The sequence below is a fragment of the Seriola aureovittata genome, chromosome 11 (assembly GCF_021018895.1).
Source record: "Seriola aureovittata isolate HTS-2021-v1 ecotype China chromosome 11, ASM2101889v1, whole genome shotgun sequence".
In the NCBI taxonomy this organism is placed as follows: domain Eukaryota; kingdom Metazoa; phylum Chordata; class Actinopteri; order Carangiformes; family Carangidae; genus Seriola; species Seriola aureovittata.
In genome coordinates, this window is record NC_079374.1 from 19,335,262 (window position 1) to 19,356,202 (window position 20,941).

The following is a 20,941-nucleotide window of genomic DNA, read 5'->3' on the forward strand; positions in this document are numbered from 1 at the left end:
AACTTAACATGGTATTTTCTTTGTTAAGCAGCCATATGGGTGCTAATTATAACAGAAGATTTTAGCCTTTGTGTAATGGGTGCTTAAGATGTAAAAGTGCACAGATGTTCTTGCAATTACAGGGTCTGTCTACTCAGTCCTCCCTCTGCTTTGCTTTACAGCCCGATCAGGTGGAGACATTTGTGTTAGGAGAACCCTACTCCCCCACCGATCCCCTCCCAACACACACACACACCCACACACACACATACACACCTCATCCCCCAACCCCTGAGGGGAGGAGGAGCTGGTTTTAGGTGAAAATGCACACCACACTGTCATTATGTTAAGCACTGAATCTTTTATTTTTACACACAAAAACAACACAAAAAATTCAAATGGTAAAAAAAGCAGCATGCAGTTTCTTTCTTTTACAAAACTTCCAGTGATAAGACAGCAATAAATAATAGCTTTCAGATAATCACACAACTTAAGTGCGAACACACAAATGCTACAGAACTATGTACAGGTTTCCAAAAGCAGCGACCATCCCTGAAAACAGACACGGGCACTTGTACGCCTGAGCTTTGATACAGCAATACTTGTGGTAAAGATGAAAACAGGGAAAATGGACTTTGATTGTAAAGCTGAATGGATGGAAATGAGGCACTGCCTGAGGATACAATCGGCTTTGTGGAACATAAAACGTACAATTTACAACTTGCAATTAAAACCCTCACAATACACACACTTGCAGAACACAAGGCAAACAAATCAAAAAGTATAAAAAAAAAAAAAAAAAAAATCTGTTTTTACATCTGTACAAAATGTAGTAAGTTCTTTAAAATTAAAGCTTAGTTATTTTCTCTCCTGAGAGTATCAAGTCACAGACTCTTGTGTTTGTTAACTCGACAAAACACTTGATGACTCAGACTCAGTTGACACGGATGAGATCGGCCCTCGTTTTTTAGTCATAAGAGTCACTTTCTGACTGGATCTGCTGCTGGCTGTCAGTGCACTCCTGGCTGTTTTCTTAAACTTAACTCCCAGGAAGGCATACAGGATGGGGTTTAGGCAGCAGTGAAAATAGGCCAGCGCCTCAGTGATAGCAATCCACTTCTCCACCGCTTGTTGCAATTGACAAGAGGAAGGGACCACGTTCAGCATTATGAGAGTGTCCAAAAAGAGGCCGATACAGTAGGGCAGCCAGCAGGAGAAAAAACACAGGATGAGGATGACCGTGGTCTTCAGCGCTTTCTTCTTCAGCGCCTGACCCTTGGCGCCTTGCGACAGCTTGGCGATGATGATGCAGTAGCAGATGAGGATGACCAGGCCGGGCAGTATGAAGCCTACCAGGATGTGCTGGAAGCGGAAAACCACTGTCCATATGAGACTGGTTTTCTGTGGATAGATGCGCTGGCAGATGGTCCTGGACTCTGTAGTCTCCATGCTTTCATCTAGGAAGAGCATGTTTGAAGACCCTCCTTTTTGCTCCCTGGCAAACACCATGTCAGGTACAGTCAGTATGACTGCAGGCAGCCACACACCCACATAGATCACTTTGCTCGCAAGCAGCTTCCTTGTGGCATTGCTGTTAGTGGCCCGCACGACTGCCAAGTACCTGTCTAGACTGATGAAGGCCAGGATCAACACGCTGCTGTACAGGTTGACTGTGTAGATCATGTGCACAGACACACAGAGGAAACTTCCGAAGTACCAGGTTTTGGCCGCATCCACGGCCCAGAAGGGCAGCGTGAGGACAAACAGGAGGTCAGCCACAGAGAGATGGAGCCGGTACTTGTCTGTCATAGTTTTGACCTTTTTCTGGTAGCCCATGACAACAACGACTAATCCATTGCCAATGATTCCCAGAATAAATATTATTCCGTAAACTGTAGGTAGGAAGATCTTGTTGAATTCGCTGCTCAGAGCAGTGTCACATGGCTCCTGCAAATCCATATCGAAGTCTCCAGACTCCTCTGAGATGTTGTCTGTATTGTTCTCAAACATGTCGAAGTTCAGGTCAAATTCATACTGAAAGGAGAAGAAATAAGAGCAAAGTTAGAAAACTCTTCGGCTCTAGGTAGTTGTTCACTTTACTTGACATAAAAAAAGAAAAAAAAAAGTTCGGGGTTGTCAAAAGTTTGATTTATTTCCACTAATTTTTACCATTGGAGACATTTATTTAAAAGTAGACACTAAGTAAGATTATGGTGAATTAAAACACGGGTGAACGATGATAAACTATATCTACATAAATTACAATTAAACAGCCTCACGCAAAAACACACAGAAATGTCAGATAATAGCTTAGAAAAGTAACAAGAAAGAAAGACTCACCTGCATGTTGACCACTCTTTGAAAAAGCAACGCTATGACCGGTGTGCGTCTGTGTGTGTGCGTGTGTGTGTCTGTCTCCGCGTGTGAAGCTGGGTGATCAGTTAGTCTCTGAAATAAACTACTACTGCAAACTACTCAAACATAAATACCGCCTGAGCCCAGACCCCTCCCCGGGGAGGAGGAGCATCACTACGAGCTCTTTCCCAAAACGGGTTGAGTATAAAGCCAAGTGCTCTGCCTGTGTGGTTGAATCAGTTTGTGAAAGTTCTTGTCTTTAAAAAACAAAACAAACTGTCCGTTATCTCCTCACCACAAAAAAAAAAAAAACGTGCGAGGCTGAAGCAAACGTCTGGGGACAGAGTGGAGGAGGACGGCTGTGTGAGAGTATTTCATTATTAATTGGCCACTGTAACAAACAATTTAATAACAAACGGCTTACTATTTTAAATGTTGAGCAAAATAAGTTTTGCTCTCCTTTAAAAATCTAAATTTCTTCATGTTGTGTTTTTGGTACAACAGGAAGTTAAGACCTTTTCAAACTGTTCTAATCCCATGACACATTCAGGGAGGAACAGCCTGATATACAAACATCCTGAAAAACACCAGATCACAGAACACCCTGAATTAATACAACACTGTTGCTAGTGAAGTTAAAGTATTAAAACAACACATTTAAACTGTATGCTGAGTGGAGTATGATCATATTATTAACTCATTATGAAGTGCGCTGAAGATCCCTGAATGCAGGTGTTACCACAGCTGACTACTATACTATATACTATATTAAGTCCTCACACATGTCCCCCCCTGTAAAATTAGAGAAATTGTAGGTTTACACATGCTTTCCTGGTTATATATCAACTCAGCTGCCTCACATTTTGCACCTCCCTCCTCATTCTACATGAAGCGAGCACTGACATTTAGATCGGTCGTTCAGGGTCTTCTCCCATATTCCTCTGTACAAATCACTTTATTACTCAGTCTGATGACAGTTTTCATCAGCTGATGTCTCAGTCTGTCCTCACCTTTGCACACACCCTGTCACTTCTCAAGTGCTGTTATGTCTGTGCTCTCAAGTGCCAAATGACCCCCAGTGGGTTTGAAAAGAACCACAAGCCCTGTAATGTGGTGGGATTTCTGTAAAACAGATCTCGAGCCTCAGTGTGTTGAACACTCATTCTCATACAGATTTTACTGGCCCTTTCTGATTTCAGTTAAGGTTGAGAGCGAAACTCCACGCCCTCCTATCAGACACCGCTGGCGGTTGTCTGAAACTGAATATCCTCGATGTGGCATGCAAATACTACTTCGTGTCTTTGATATATGAGAGAAGTGATAGATTCAATGAGATGATCTGCACCACTGATTCAATTGATGTCGACCTCCTTGTCCGAAAGCTGCATGACAACATAATATTTGGAAAGCAGCAAGACATCACCACATTTTATTGCATTAGCAATTACATCTTGAGGTGCATTTTTTGTTGCCTTTTGTTTGACAATATATTTGCAACATTTCAAGCACTGAAAACTGTTTTCATCTGAATATTCTTACAATGTCTGAGGACAGTTAAAGTTTAGCAACTGAAGGCACTCTGTCAAAGGTACAGTGCACTTTATGACTTCCTATGGCCTGAAAACCCCTCAAACTCAGCACAGCTCACAACTGAGTTTAAAAACATCGGCACTCAACTGTCATAAAAGCAATGAAGACTATAGGGCGCTTATCAGAACCACTGCCATTCGTGTTGTGGTTACGTGTCTTTTCTGAGTAGCGCTGAACAGTAGTGACTGGCTTTATGTTCTCACGGAATATAATGTCCCATGCAGAGTATTTGCATATGATCGCAGTAGTTTTGGCATTCACTTTGTAGCCACTTCATGATGCTTTTCAATATTGTTTTGCACACAAATGACACCTGGTGCGACTAAAATTCCCTGGTGAGAGGGAAACTATGTATTTTTTCATTCATTTTCATTTTCTTTAGAATGAGGGTAGTCAGCATGTGAGGCATCCGCAGAAACACTCACACAGGTTCATTTATAGGTAATCTGCTGAAACTGCAGTACTGAAACACCACATCAAAAAAAAAACAAACAAAAGAAATGAAGGGCTCATTGATTACATTATCTAATACAATAACACAACATTCATGAATTAATAATCTAATTGTAAGCAATAATTCAGCTTTCACAGACATGTTAATAACACGTCACTGGATTTAAATGAATGTAATAATCCTGCAGTTGGCCTTATCAAAGTGATGGTAGACTAATCCTGTGTGTTTGGTGTCCTCAGATCCGCCTGCAGTCAGACTCCTGAGGAGAGGAAGAGGGGGAATCTGCAGCTCAGAGAAAGGCTACTGTATTGGTATGATGCTCTTATCAATGGCATTCAGACACAGACAGTTGCTCTGTTATCTGTCTGAGAGCAGAACTCCTGGATTTCATCTGAATTACATACATTTTATATTTCACATTCTGCAAATCACTTTCACTACACAGGGGAATTCCACTGATGCAGGTTTTTTTCTGACGCTGTCAAAAGTATTTCTTCAGAAGCCTTGGCATGTTTTTAAAAACTACAGTATTTTCTCCTATTTCCCAAGGCTGTTTTTAAATCTAGTGTAATGTATCTTTGAAATGATTCAGTTGTGAGGCGTTGCATCAATTTATTTTTTATTTGTGTACAACATTCTTTGACAATTTCACAACACAATTCAACTAAACTAAACAAACAAAGCAATAACCACCAACCATGCAGTGATCATGGACGTATGAATTTATTTGTTCTTTTACAAGAAAACACAACCAATTCCAGCATATTGTTATTTATTCTTATATATTGTGTTATTTAAAGAAGATCCTGCATCAATCGAACATCAGGCAGTATTGAGAGATTTTTGGTTAAATGTTGAAATGATGTTGTAACTTGGAACAAATGTATTGAGACAAAAAGGACAAAAAAAAAAAAAGTTCAATGCACTACAATCAATCCCCTTTTTCAGCTGACCTTTCATCTCCTGTGTGTGGAGTGTGTTTGCACATGGAGCTTTTCGTTTGGTAAAATTTCCACAAAAGAGATTTCACTCCTCATAATAAATAGGAGCATTTTTTGTTTTGTTTTGTTTTGTTTTGTGTTGTTTTTTTTTTTTTGCTTCAGCAGGATATCTGCAGCCTTCACCGTCAGCGTGAGGATTCAGATTGCTATCGGCCCGGAATACAAAAGATCTGTGAGCCACTTAGAATACAAATCACAAAAAGTGTGAACGACAGCGAAGGAGGCTCTTCGCTGAAGAATGGCTATTGAAATGAAGCAGAAGAATGCCAGTGAGATAAAGAGAAGAATGAGCAGTGCTGTTCAGTCAACACCAGCCCTCCAGTTCCAACTCATCCTGGCCCCCCTCAGCAACTTGGCACGGGATCATTTTTCATAATGATACCTCTGCTCAAATATCACCTTCACTTTTTCTTTTTTTTTTTTTTTAAATCACCACATAGAAAAATAAAATCCAGCCTTTGTTGTTGAAACTGACTCTGGGTGTCAGCCATATATGCACAAAAGGTTTTGGGCAAATCAAATACCTTTAATCTTGTCCGAGCACTGAATAGTGGTTCACGTGTATTTCAACTCAGTGTGTGCACAACTGTGCGTGCTTGTCAGTGCATTGTAGACTGCATTGTGTAACAGTGAGAGGAGGTTTTAAGTCTGTTGCGATAGTTGTGGCGCTTCTTTTCACTAACACTTTGATTCGGTTCAACAAAAACATCCTCTACTTATGAGAGTAGTTTGTTCCATCAGACACTGCTCCCCTCACATCATTATCCTCACTGTCATGTACAGAGTCATATAAAGAACCTGTACATGGCAGTGAGGATAATGATGCAATATTTAATCTGTTCTGTATCTTGTATTTTTGCCTCTTCATTAAGTACAATGACTTCTGTAATATTCCTGGGGGGGGGGTGAAGTGTGGAATCTGCTGTTTTTGAAGATGACTTCAGATGATCTGAATGTTCCTGCATGTTTGTACGCAGTTATGTTCATTATTCACCCTGGAATGCATAACTGCTCTGTCTATCTATCTATCAGTCAAGGCTCTCTCAGGGTGCCTTTGTTTTTCTACCTCTCCATGGTTGATGTGTACAACTCTGTGTAGGGGAGAAGGTTGGTTGACGGTGGTGGGGGTGGGGGGTGGGGGGATGGTCTGCGGTCCTCAGCCAAGATGAGAGACTTATCCTTCATTCCCTCTGAGCTTTTGTTTGGGTTTTGTCTTGTGTCGAGACAAGACAAATCAAGCCCTAGTGAGTAAAACATGACACCACAAAATGATACTCTGATACACAACTTATCACAGAGGTTTAACCATTAATGCAGATATTGTGCAGTATAGGGACCGTAATCTCACAAAGAATCTTTGCTTGATTTGAGTGACATGTAGGAGCTGTCAGCACCAGTGGAAATGATTTTTCCTTTTTTTTTTTTTTACAAAGTTGGCACAGATAAATATTGATGATTATATTTACACACAGAGAAAATATTTGTAAAGGCATCCGGTTTGCTGGCTCGCTTAAATGTTTGTGTTTGAAGAAAGAGCTTACATTTAAACAATAGAGCCACTTTAAGGACAAAGCTCGCTCCTTATCTTTGAATGGCACCCTCTTAAACTTCCTACTTTGCTGCAGGGCTGCAAGTGTTTCTGGCCCTTTTAAAAACTCCTTCCTTGACCTCAGTCAAGGTCACAATACCCCTGTGATTTCATTATGAATTACACGGGGTGTGCAGAAACTCTGCCTGCAGCTCAATGGAAATGACATTCCTTCTCTCAGTACCCTGTGTTTTAATGTTTTACAATCTAGAGTGAAGCGATGTCAGTCCATTCAGGGATATTCTGTATGAAAAATTTCTGTCTTCAGAAGCGGATGGATGCAGGTTCACTCCCGGGTTTCAGTTTTAACTTGTGTATAAAATGTCATAATTAACCACTGTTTTTTTTCAACAGCCTTTTTGTGCACCAAGGAATGATAATCACACTCTTATTGGAGTCCGATTAAAAAGAATTAAGTGGATATCCATAGTTAGATTATGCTGTATTCAGCTTTCTGACTTACTTTAGTGTCAAAGTTATTTTGGAGTCACAGCAAGATGTAAATACAGAAAGAGTCTTGCCTTAAAAATGAGGCCAAAGAGATTTATTTTCAGTTTTTCTTACTTACTAACAAGCATAGCCTACTCCTCAGCCACTAGTCTGACAACGTTGGTGGGCAAAAACTGGAAGCAGGCGTTTTTTTTTTGTTTTTTTTTTTAATTCCAGAACATATTCACACTGATTACCCAGAATCCTGCTGCTGCCTGTCCCGACATAGACTCCCTGCAGAATTAGACAACAGGGCATGAACCAATAAAAACCGATATGGGTGACACTGCCCTCGAGCAGTGAGTGGAGAAATATATATCCTCATGTGGCACAGATCCAAAGCAAGCCACAAGGCTGGTTGAGAAACGCAGCTAGTTGTTGCATAGGAAGGGTGTTTTCTATGAGTCCATGATAAATGCAAGCGGGGTTCCCTTTCCTTTTGCACCAACGTCTCCACTGTGGTTTTTGCCTTGCAACAGTATTAAACAGTATTTAAAAAAAAAAAAAAAAAAAAAAAAACGCCTCCACTTTTCTGTCATGTATATTCATTACACAAACGCAACGCAAACTTGCTCAGATGATTTGAGCGTATTAATTTGCATGACGGTTCAGATCAACAACCTTTTCCTTTCAGGTTTCCTTAAACAAACAAGGTCATATAACTGTCACAGCCTGAGCGCATCAGAGACCTGCCATAATAGGAATTACAATCACGTTCTTAATGAGTTCCTCCGGTTTTCTCAAGACACTGGCAGATCCCTCTGCTGCATTTCTATGCGACAGAAGATCACAGCGAGTGTTCTTTCAGGCTCTCTGCAGGTGGAGGTCCTCCATCTGGCCTGTGTGGACAGTGAAGGAGACTCAAATGCGAACAGAGTCTGATCACTTCAGATAATGGGGACAATAGGCCAGATGACAGCAGATAAGCTTTCCAGAGTCGAATGACCAGAGGAGGGAAAGAGGGAATAAACCTGCTGTCAAGGCAGACTGCCTCATTACTTCTAACATCAAGAGTCTTGAAGGAGAACGTTTTCAAATGACACGTCAACAACAGATTTTTATTTTGCACAAATGGACAAAAGTTTCATTTTTTAGTCTGTTCCACTTTTATTGATCATCACGGATTAAATTGAATTATTTGAAATAAGGCGCAGATATTATTAGTTGCACTGAATTTCAAATTTTTAACAACAATGAATAATTTAATTTACTTTCAACTTGGATTTGTTTTGCAAAAGTGGTGGTTATTCTTTAAAAGGCAGAAATCAACCGGTGCTATCAGGTTTGACTTTGAGAGAAAATGGTACAAAAGCTCATATTATTCTGTCACTCAGCATCTTTTTCTGAGGAGCGCCAGATTAAGCATTACCTTGCAGGATCAGATTATTGAAGTAAACCACTTTAACCTTTCCAGAGAGGCTGAGTGCGTAAAAACCTATGGCCTTTGGCACTCTGCTTTTTGTGCTGATTTATTGCACCGCTCAGTACAAGAAGACAGGCGTCATTTATTATTCAAACAATGTGATGGATAAATGACGAGCTGGATTTGTGTATATGGGCATCCTTGTCGACGGACAGAGCTTCCTGTGATGAGCGACATAAGGCTGTGGTCTGGAGTGAGGGGGACAAGTGTCCAGCACCGGACCAGAACAAAGCACCAGTGTAGAAACATCTATCAGCCCTGGCCAGAGGGATGCTTTAACGCCCCTGTGGTGCCTCCCTGTCTGAAAGATGACACCGTCTACATTGGATGCCTCAAGCTAACAGAAAACCAATAGTTGTTTTATTTTCTTCTTCCTACAGTTTCCAGGAAAGGACAGCGGGTAGTAAAAACCATCACTGTCTATCAACAAAGAAAAAGAAAAAAAGTTGTTTTCCTGCACTCGTGTCATTCTCGTCGTTCTGCGTTTTGTTTTTCTGCACTCTGTCTCATTCTCAGTTGATGAGTCACATGAATTAATCATAGTCTACTGATCATGCTGGAGCCTATTGTGAGGCAATTCAAATTACGTGCCAACTTTCTCGCTTACCTGGAGTAAATGCAGGTACACGCATTGTTTTGCTGAGTGTTTTCTTCAGTGCCGCTGATGTCGGAGCTTTTCAGCTAATACTGTGAATGTGAAAACAAAAGAAGCTCTTAGTCTAAAATGTGTATTATTTCAAAAGAGAAGAGCACCACAATGCTACTGAAAGGAGTCTTGGATTGTTTCTCTTCATGTTTGTATTGAAGTAGACAGGAGTGCCTCTCGTGAATTAAAAATACCAGTATTTATAGATAAACACACCAACCCTCTGTGCTCCCTCAGCCCCAACGATAGAGTTTCCTCGTAGAGCCCACTCTGCAGTCGAATCCTAAAGGCGCTGGCTTGGGGCCCTTTGTACTCGCTTGCCTTTGGGTTTATTTTCTCAGCACAATTGAATTCTTCTCTTTTCTAAAGACTGCAAAGACTGTAGATCCCTCTGCTGATACAGAGAGTTGCCTCTGCTACCCCCCCCCCCCCCCCCCCCCCCCCCCCCCCATTGCCCCAAATCTGTGAGGATTTTTGTGTTTTTGTGTAAACAAAGATGTGGAGTAAACAATACATCTGGATTTGCTCTGCCTAGACCAGCATCTGGGCTTCTGACTTTTTGATTATCTCGCAGGCTTATTATTGTTTATGACAGGAAATAGGATGAGTGCTGGTCACTTTGTCAGCACACAAACAGCACTGTATTCCCACAGGGAAGCTATTGATCAGGATATGACAGGTGCTGTTTGTTTTGGAGTTTGTTTGGAGTCTTGCTCCTCATTTTCCTTCTGGAAAAGATGGCGGGGTCTCCCCCTCTGACTCAGCAGGCCTAGTTGGTAAAAACACACTCTTCTGAACAACAGCGTAGCAGGAACCATTAATTAATTACTAGCAGCACGTGACTTTTCAAAGCCGAGCTTGAAGAGCAGGATGTGATGAAGTGCTGCCTTTCTGGGGACAGACAGAAGTTTTTCAGACCTCAGGTGGGACTGAGCTCCTACGAACTCATATTGTTTGGACTGATTCTTATCTGTCAAGCAGCGAGACACTTGGATATTTGCTTTGAGCAGTGGTAGCCAGAGAGGACAGCCATGAGGCAGCTGGCAGAATGTGTCATTATCAGGAGTGTCAACAAAGCTTCTGGGTTATCATCCATAACATCTGTATGTCAGGGAGAGCAGTGTGTGTGTGTGTGTTGCAGTTAGCTCCCTGCCCTGCTGTGATTCACTGTTTACTTTTGTCTTGTACCCAGATAAACCTTGTGTATTTTGTGAGTGTTTATTGCACACCAACTGGTGACCTCCACACCTTGCTTCTTCCATGCGCTAGTCCTTGTAATCTTTACTTGTTTTCCAAGCACCGTGTGGTGTTTCTGCTCAGTTCTAGAAACCACCTGTAAATCAAACTGTGCGGAGAGTACCGGGGAGTTTTACTTTTCGTTTCTGTTCTTTTCTGTTTATTTCTGACAAAATTCAGAAGCCAAACAAATTACTTCCTGTGCATTACAGGGGTTTTCCTGAAATATTTCAAACTATAAATGGAAAAGCTTTTGTGCGCTGGTTTCAGGCAGAATCATTGTGGCAAATGAGAATAACAGTAATTTATTTACAGAAGAGTAGCTAACCCACTTTAAAAACAGTCAGTAAATGTCTATAAGATGCGCTCATCATCAGTAAACTACATAGTGCCAGGGGTGGAATGTAACCTGGTGCATTTACTCAATTACTCCCTAAGAGGGACTTCTGCTGCTTCCTGCTTTACTGTATATCTCTACTGAACATTGAGATTTTACACTGAAAAATCTGATGTTCACATTGAAACTGATTTTTTTTTCATAGAAATACAACAGTGTGTTAGCTCAGCTTCCTCCAGCTCCAGTACAACATTAAAGTTCTGCTTTGAAGGCAAAGCATCAATAGTAATGATCCAATTATATACTGTAATGAAACACTGACGGGGGCCATTCTGCAAAATGGGTACTTTTAGTTTTGATACTTTTATCCATTTTGCCGATAACCTTCTTATTCTTCCACCACTGCATACAGCACGTCACCAAATCATATTTGTCTGTGATGCTTTTATCTGAAAAGATGGCAAAGCGAGAAGAGAGGCAGCAGTTTTAACTGTGGTGGGTAAAGTTTTTTTTTTAAACTGCTCGCTGCTGTTTTGGAGACAGATTTGGATTTTTAGTTGTGATTCATCACTTTGCGTAGGTGCAGAGGATTTCAGATAAGTAACCCAGCTGGCACCAGAATTTTATTACGAGTAAACCGGAGAATTGCAGGTAGAGGCTGGGGCACGTTTCCCTCATGTGAACCAGCTCTAAAACAATGGTATATTTGATGACTGCTGTGAAAAAGTTGTAAAACTATTTCTTTTACATATATTGTGTGTTGTCGATTTGTGTGTACAAGAAGCAACAGCTTGGAAATGGAGGGGGTGAAATAGATGGCAGCTGGGACTGACTTTTTGTTTTCTACTCTGTGAATCAACAATTCATTTCCAGGCGATTTGTACAAAAGGTGATTGTTAGCAGCAGGTCCGGCCTGTCCACTTACAGTTTCCTAAGTGAACCCTCCAGACAGCCATTGCTCAATCATGGTTCACCTCTCTGGCAGAGGGCATGAACGGCGGCTTTCACACTCACTTCAAATCAAATCAGTGTCTGATCCATCATGGGTCTCCTGCCTTCAGGGCAGCTTTGGATCCGTTAGAACTATCTGCCGCAGTATCCTCTAGCTGCTTATGTCTTGGAGGGATGTGTGTGTTTGTGTGTGTGTGTGCACACAATAATTGAATTAAAGGGGGGCCCTGTCCGTCTTGGGAGCTTTCCATCTGGTCTCATATATACATAGACAGACACACACACACACACACACACACACACACACACACATGTATAAGAAAAATTAGAGAAGTAACTTCTAAGATGAGGCTCATGCCCTGTGACTGTGGGTCTTCTGCTGTTATTTGCTGATTGTGTTGTTGAAAAAACTGTGGACATGGCAGTTCAAACAGATCATTAGTTCCTGTTCCCTTTCTCACACATTTCCACGTCTTCAAATGGAGAATGTCACGAGATGAGATGCCATGTAACAGATTTTCTTTTTAATGTAACATAACAAAGACATTTTAAAGCTCAGGGATTATGAGAATATAGACTCAGGTTAGGTGTTTAGTTTTGATAAATGTGAGGTATTCCATCCAAAGTTTTATACACAAGTAACAGAAAATGCAGGTGCCTTTCACTCAATTCACAGGAGCACCTGCTTTATGGGTTGTTTGTTTATGGAGTTTGGGGCGGCCGTATCTCTCCTATTCCCTCTGATAAGGAGGCTTATGTGTTCTTAGCTGCAGAAAATAGGAAGGGAGGACCTGAACCTCATGTCTTTGTAATTTCTGGATTTGAATACTCAGTTAAGAAACATTCATCCAAAAAAGATTTAAACATTATGGTGATCAAACATCTCTATTTACTTCTACTCCTTTAAGTGTGACATTCTGGAAAATGAGCTTATTCACTTTCCTCCCAGGAGTTAGATGAGAGGATTAGTACCACCCTCATGTTTATGTGCTAAATATGATGATACAGCTGGCAGACAGTCGGCTTATCTTAGAATAAAGAGTGGAAGCTGTTAGCTTATGGGGACCATAGATTGTAAATAAGGATGGACATAGCCTCTGTGATGTCACCCAACGTTTTCTGAAGAGTGGTTATGAAGGTCAAAGTGGGCTGCGCTGCCGTTGCCATCTAGTGCTTGACTCCGCCTAACTCCCAGCTAATCCAAAAATGGGCAAAGAGGAGGTGTGTGTGTGTGGACTTTGGTGCATGTTGATTTGATAACTGTGGCAGGCATGTGCACTCCTGTTAGCATCGTTATCACAGCTGGGTGTCTGAGCCTCTCGCTCGAAGGTTAACCTAAGGCTAATTCATTTGCTGTCTACTTTCGTAGTTAACGAGCTATCAAGCCGGGTATGGTGAGTGCAGACACCAATACCTCCTGATTAGTGCTTACATATAAATAAAATAATGCTAATTTATCTCTCCTCAAAAAAAAAAACTGGAGCACAGACTTCCTCACGCTCACACACTGTTAGTCAATTACCCGCACAGCAAGTATCACCATGAATATGGCCAAGAGGTGACTTGAATTTGCTCAGCAGACACCAAGCAGACTATGACAGCACCCACCTGTTACTCCACTTGGTGGTTGACTCAAGGAAATTACTGTGACTGGCCAAGAAATAGTTACAGCGCATAAACCCTGTAAAACAGTTCTTACAGTTAAAGTTTTGCATGGATTAAACAAACCCGATATGACATGTTTATCAACTAGCAACTTGTTTCCCCTGATTTCAGTCTCAATGTTAAGAAGATAATTGCCTCCAGATTCCAGCCCCAAAGTTAAAGGAATAGTTTGACAAATAGCTATCCGGGCTCTGTCCGACGGTAACAAAGTCCACCTACCAGAAAAACAACAATTTGAGGTTATACCGTGGGGCATGTGCCGGTCTATTTCTCTATAACTTCACATGATGTGTTTCAACATGAAGTGAGCCTAAACAAATGACAATTTGCTGTTTCATTGTGGGCAAGCAGTAATTTCTGTCATGCCTGGCAGCCACGAGATAGGCACATAACCCACCCAATTGTCGTTTTTACACTTCAGTTGTAGTACAGATTAAACATATAATCTGCAGGCTACTATTCAGTGTTAATTAGTGAGCTTTCAAGGAATTGGTAGTGGCATTTTGTTTTCTTTGGACCAAGCCAGGCTAGCTGGGGAAACCTGTTTCCAGTCTTTGTATTAAGCTAAAATAAATAGCTGCTGGTTGTTGCTTCACATTTGATGTAAAGACATGACAGGGGACTCAAGCCTCTCATCTCACTCTCCACCAGAAAGTGAATATGCACATTTCCCAAAAATGTCAGACGATTCCTTTAAAATACAGTCTTGGTTTATTTGCTAATCATTTATTATTAATAGAAGTGCGGTTTCTTTGTTATACATGAGCTGGCAGAAAGGAATATCAATGTTATTATTTACGTTAACATGGAAATGTTGTCACACTTTATCATGTGAGTAGTTCACCTTAAACGGGATCTTACCCAATACAGGTAATCACAGGCACTGATGGTGTAATTGCCATGGTAAACATAAAGCAGACTTTCTCCTGCACCTGTAACCTGACCTCAATCACCTTTCTGTTATTCAGACTTATTATTAGTATTACTCACCTAACATTGTCTGTAGTCTCTGACAAGGCTCCAGTAATGGTGACTCATGCAACACCCACTGCATTTTACCTTTTTCCCTTCCCGGCATCATGCACAGCTACTTTTTGTTATCGGCTCTCCTTTTCTCATCCCCCATGATTCATTACATTTATGGTGTTTGAATGCCCAGCGGCTGGCTGCCATCATAATAGGCTGAGACGGATTGTTTCTTCGATCATCAAGCTTCTAGATCTGCAGGGCTTTTCTATTTCTCCTGCATTGATAATGATAGCACAGCAGCTTTGTAATACAGAGGCAGCATGATATCATAAATCAAGCTCTTAAAAGAATCCATTTTAGATACGGTTATATAATGCATATCTCTGACAAGTGCTCCGATCTATCTCCAAGCTGTCTGTCCTTTAATAATGTGATATGGTTTTGTATTAGATGCTTTCATTCTAACCTCTCAAATCACATCTCTAAAGCTAACCCAAACTTGTGCACAGCAAAGAGAAAAATTATTCAATCTATATTATGTGACGTTACAACATTTTCCTTTTTAGATAATCAGTTAATCTCTTTTACCTCAGACAATGTCTGGACAAAATCTTTTTACAAATATACACACATGTTGCCAGCGGCTTGGCTGCATCTCAAAAGAATGTCAAGCATCAACCCAGTATTACATTTTGTTGGCACCATTTATGATTTTTGGCAAGCACATTTTCCACTGCCTTGATAATTAAATGATAGCTGCAGACGCACTGCATCTCTTTTACTGCTGCTTTTTTTTTCATATACTCCAATGAATCCCGTTAACTCCTCAAGTGCAAGTAAACACTTAAACTCTCTCATGCGCATGCTGAGGCAGTGTTCAGCATGGAGTCTGGGAGACAGAGAAAGAGAAATAAACAGCAATAGGACAGAGAGAAACAAAAACACGTTGCTTCTGTTGGACTGGTAGCAGAACAGGGTGAACTCTTAGTGAACCTGTTTGTCTTGCTGTTGCTGGCTGCCTGCACCATCGCACGTAAGCATGAAAAAACCACTACACTCTGCCCTCACTTCCCCTCCCCGATGACTGACAACGCACCCTAATAGATGCCACAGATGTCCATAGTTAGATCAATAGCCTCCCGAACCTCCACCCCCACTCTGCCACGACCACGAGACACTACGGAAGCCACCCTCTACCCAAGTCACACTTCCCTCATCTCAGATTGCGTGAGAGGTTTGGAAAGATGAACTGCTCGATGGCTACAGAGAGAACCTTGTTTTTGTCTCATCACGCTACCGCGCTGGCGTCAGACTGTGTCAAAACACCAGCTCTTTTTTTTTTTTTTTTTTTTTTTTTTGTTGACATGGCTACAAAGCGTTTTGCCTTCAATCCTTACGCAACAAACAGTTTCATGTCTTAGCCGGCACAGAACTGACCTTTGTGATGCATTGCTTAAAAAAAGCCACAGGTGATTAAGTCATTCACACTAAAGCAGTTGAGCCAGTGCTTTGGAAACACACAGCCCAGCTTTCATAGATGAACCCTGCTTCGCTGTCACGGCTGTGATGCGGCTGCAGAGATTGCAGGTCTTTTGACAGCGAGAGGCGGTGAATGAATTTTTAACAGCAGAAAAGTCTTGCTCATTAGTCGACTTGTCTGATCTGGTCATTGTGTCTCTGCTTCTGAGGGCAGATGGGCGCCCCTCCACCAGTAACGGGGGAGGGTGCGTGTGTGTGTGTGAGTATTTATGTTTCTTTGTGTGTCTGTGATTCTTTGGGTGTGCCATGTCTGTGTGGATATGGTGTGTTCACTTTTGTCTGTGTATATGTTTGTGTGTATGTCTCAATTCCTTCTCATTATGTGTATGTGTATGTGTTCGCTGTCTGTTCAGTTCACTGCGAAATCAAATCTCCATCTAAGTCATTTGCTCAATTATTGTGGCCTAAGATCTTTTTTCTTGTTAGAACAGGTGAAAAGACTCTGACAATTTCACCTGTTTTCAACACAAACCGACGTCTTTGAGAAATTCCTCAAATTAAGTGTTATTTTCTTGATACTTGATACCGACCTGCCATATTTTGTCAAGACTGTTACACTCACTCCTTGTAAATTTCTCAAATGAGATAAACTGGTCCAGGAAGATGTGGAATCATGTCACTCCACTGGCAGAATTTTTTTTTTCTGTTTCGAGAAAAATAAGTTTTAAATGCTGATATGAGAATAAACGGCAGTTTTATAGTGCTCGGTGTAGGCGGGCGGGTGCGAGCAGTGGAATCGTTAATGGCAGTGTTTCTCATTCTGAATGTGAATACCCTACGAGCGTTGAACCTTGTGTGTGTGCTTTGTTGCTGCCAACAATACAGAGTTGACAGCACATCTGGCATCATAGCAGGGCCACAGTGCTTTTCTCCCCCACCAGGATTTGCTATCTGCACCATTAGCTGCTCACTAGGCAGGAAAAGACCAGCTACAGCGGTCCCACTGCCAGTCATTCATGATGCATCACTTAACACACTCAGCCCATGTCCACAACCAATGCAGATGAAAGAGCCGTGTCCGTGTGTCCACAACCATTTATCCACAGTTAAGCATTTCGCTCTCGGGAAGTTCATCTGTGATCATCATTAAAAAAAAAATGCAGAATTTAATTCCTCCACTGCCACCTGAAGCAGCAGCCATTTCCACCACGCGGGATCCTCTGTTCTCCGAGTGGAGTTCATGTTTAGTTCAGCTTTATTTATTCAGAAAGACTCATTTAGAAAAGGTCTTTTGCAAAAGAAGAGCAAATGACAAGGTGAGCCAGTCACATGGAACAACCATCACACAAGCAGACACAGCAATTAATCACAACCACAAACCAACTCTGGATGACTGTGACAAATGAGTCAAAATTCTTAAAACAGACTCTTGGTCCACCACAATTTTAATCACCTAATTCACAGGCTCTTAAAAATGTTGCATTTGGGGGATGAAATTTGCTTGCATTCAATCTAGCTGCACTAGCCAAGAAAAGACAAACGTGTTTCCTCAACAAAATGGACAATGCACATTAGTATTGCCTTTTGTGATGCTGCTTGCCACTTTATTTAAAAACCTCAGTGTTGAAGAGTCTTTGAATGGTGCTACATCAAAAACAAAGAAGAGTTTCCTCACGACAAGATGACACAACTTCTGTTCATCTTAAAACACAGGTGAACGCTCACTGACTAAGACATCCAAAGCTGAATGAATTGCCTTATTCTAAGCGCCATCTGGCTACTTACATCTAACAGTTTTTCACAATGAGCAAATACAGCAATGCTGATGGAATTATACCACAGTTTCACTTTTCCCTTAAAGTATTGTTTTGGGGTCATTTTGGGAGGTTGATGTGTTTCTGTGTCAAATTGGTAAAGAACCCTTCAAACAAACAAACAAAACCAACCCCACAGTGAAAGAGTGAAAGGGGAGCTGCATGTGACCTCTTCCCTGACTGTGTTTGTTCAGGGAATTTCAAGTCATTAAAGCACAGAGCCATGAAAGGTCTGATAGTGAGCAGTTAAAGTGACCCACAACTAATGGCTGAAAGGGGGTGACATTTGTACAATGACTTTGTTTGGTCCTGAGTCTTTTACACAATCATTGCAACAAAGCTATTCCAGATCGTTAGTTGGCTTAGAGCTGAAGTCTATCAGATGATTAGGATTCGGCGCACAGGCCTATTGAGTGCAGTTATGTCTCTGTAATTTAGAAGTGATGCATAACACCTCACAGCAGTCACACTGAGAAAACACAAAGCAATTTGGAAAGGTGGTACGAACGGCATTCAGCAGCTGCAACACTATTTAAATTATTAAGGCGTCTTGAGGTTAATATGCCACATTATTAGTGAAATAGCTGGGAAAAGGCCGTCATATCAGATGTGAAACATCATGAAATATGTTTGTATGGTAGCAACTGCGGTGCCTTTGCTACGGTTTTACTCCCCCGGCGCACAGACTTTACAGCATAAAACCCAACATTGTGCTGTCACTATACCTGCCAAAGCATTTGAAATTACTGCCTAGTAAATTTTGTTATATGCCTCTCTCCAGAAGCTTCCTGGTCTCAACATGTGACATCAGCGACATGACTAAGTGCTGCTGTGACCCCTGTCAGACTATTATATCTTTTATTGCTTAACTAAGACAGATCAGGGTCAGGGATGCTTGTTTGGACCGCCAGTGATAAAATTATAGCCCTGTAAAGGTTGGTGCCACACTTTTCCCTCATAGGGTCACATGAACGCACATGCAAAGGCATACACATCAACAAACAACATTTGCCCTCGCCAGCTGGAGAAAACTGTAAGATGTATAGTGTTGTTGTTTGCTTATCCATCCATGTATTTCTCTTTTTCTATAAATAGAGCACAAACAGCCCTGAAGATGTAAAACTGACTGGGTGGTATTTTATGGCTAAACATCATGTTGTAAAAGGGAATCCTGTCTGAGCTGATAGTGACCTCCTCTCACTGACTTTCCACTGTTGCATCGAGCCTGATAACAAACAGAAAACTTGTGGAGTTTTTCCTCATCACACACAGAGTGAATAAAAGGCAGTTAAGACACCCCCCAAAAAAAAAATCCACCAGATGGTGCTCATCACTTCCTCATTTGACCCATTCTTAGTTTTCATATAATCTTTTATTAATTTCAGGGCTCACCTTCAATCCCCCTCCATGCCCTCATGTGAGCTCACACTTGGAGCAGAGCGACTGTGATTGTCAGCGTTCTTGTTTCTGGGTTTACATGTCTGCTTTAATGACTTATTGATGGACGACTGCCTTTCATCTGAGTGGGGCTTTCTTACCCACTGGAGTGTCCAGCCGTTCCCATGTCTAAGGTTTCGCTCCGGACTTTCTCCTTTTTGATCATCCCTCAGCCTTTTTCAATCTATTTCAAGTCGAGTAGGCCCACAGACCACCTCTCTGCCGCAGTGCCTCTTTGAATTCTCTGTGAGGATAAATGTGTTGAAAAGAAAGGGGCTAGAGGAGGGCTGACAAGCTTGTGTTACCGGAGAGAGATTTACATGGGGCCATAAAAGCCAGGGTGAAAGAAGAGGAGGTATAGCCCATATTAAAAGGTCAGTATGTGGGGACAGAGAGGTAAACTGACCCAGTCAGGATGAAGGCTGGACAGCCCACACACCACCTGCACACACTCCCATTCACGCCCTGCCCTGCAGTCGATGACTTTTCGGCTTTGGACAAAACACCCCCACTCAAATATCCTCCCTCTCTCACTCACTGAGCTGTCTACTGTTTCCTTTAGAAGAATATCCAGGCCTCCACGATATTTTATCATAGTCTCCAGCCAATAAATCATCAAGAGGAATGGTACCAGCTCTACCAGTACAGCTCAGCTTGTGCCTTAAAGCCACGTCAAGGCTGAGCAGTCCTCTGACACCCAGTATCCCCATGTGGGGCAGTGTAGATGGATCCCTGGGTACCATGCTGCCAGAAGAAACAAAAGAAACCTTGTAATATTTTGAGAGAGAGCCCACAGGCTGACTTGTGGGGGGGGGGGGGGGCATTCAGCTCTGAGATGTTTATGAGAGGCCTTGGGAGGGAAATCCATCATTACGGAGGGAGCAATTTATGTCTAACACAAGATAGTGACTGACATCTCCCATCCTACAAAGAGACTTTCTTGGCTTTAGTGCAATGCATTTGTCAACCCGACCATTGTTCATTTGGGCAGACATCTGCAGTTGGTTATTTGTCTACTCAGGAGTGGCTGATCACAAATTGCTCAGTGAAATGATTTCAATATCAGGCGTTAAATGAGGATCGCGTGTGACATAGTCTAGTGAGCAAACCACTTCCTCAAATGGGTAGAACATATTGTACTCTCCACAACACTGGTGTTGTTTTTTTTGAAGGAGTCTATTTCTGACTTACTACGTAGTTTGTAATGCTTTTGCATCTCTATACACAAAGGTTTTACATAATTATATATAGATTAGAACATTTTATAGATACTTTGAATATACTGTAGATAGGGAACTAATGGTACAGTCCAGAGTCAAGAGTCAAGATTCAAGAGTAGCTCTACTATAAAATAAATAAATGAAATGAATAAAAACAATTATGGACTCTAGGGTCACTTACAATAAAAGTTATATGTTATTGTTGTGATGAGCAAGAATTAAGCAGCAGTTAGACCAAGTGCTAATCAAACATGACTCCTCAAGAGGCAGCACAGCTGGGTGCAAGGGCCATCTAGTGGAAACATGTG

The 20,941-nt window shown here is 41.6% G+C and overlaps 1 protein-coding gene across 1 annotated transcript; it reads right to left on the reverse strand.

Annotated features, from left to right (window-relative positions):
- Window positions 1-320: 320 nt before the first annotated feature.
- cxcr4b (chemokine (C-X-C motif), receptor 4b) lies at window positions 321-2,449 on the reverse strand. The gene is made up of 2 exons (XM_056388436.1): window positions 2,320-2,449; window positions 321-2,013 (listed from the first exon to the last, which is right to left on the reverse strand). Exons 1-2 carry the CDS (start codon window positions 2,323-2,325, stop codon window positions 883-885), a joined length of 1,137 nt encoding a protein of 378 aa, XP_056244411.1. The 5' UTR covers window positions 2,326-2,449; the 3' UTR covers window positions 321-882.
- Between the last annotated feature and the right edge of the window lie 18,492 nt (window positions 2,450-20,941).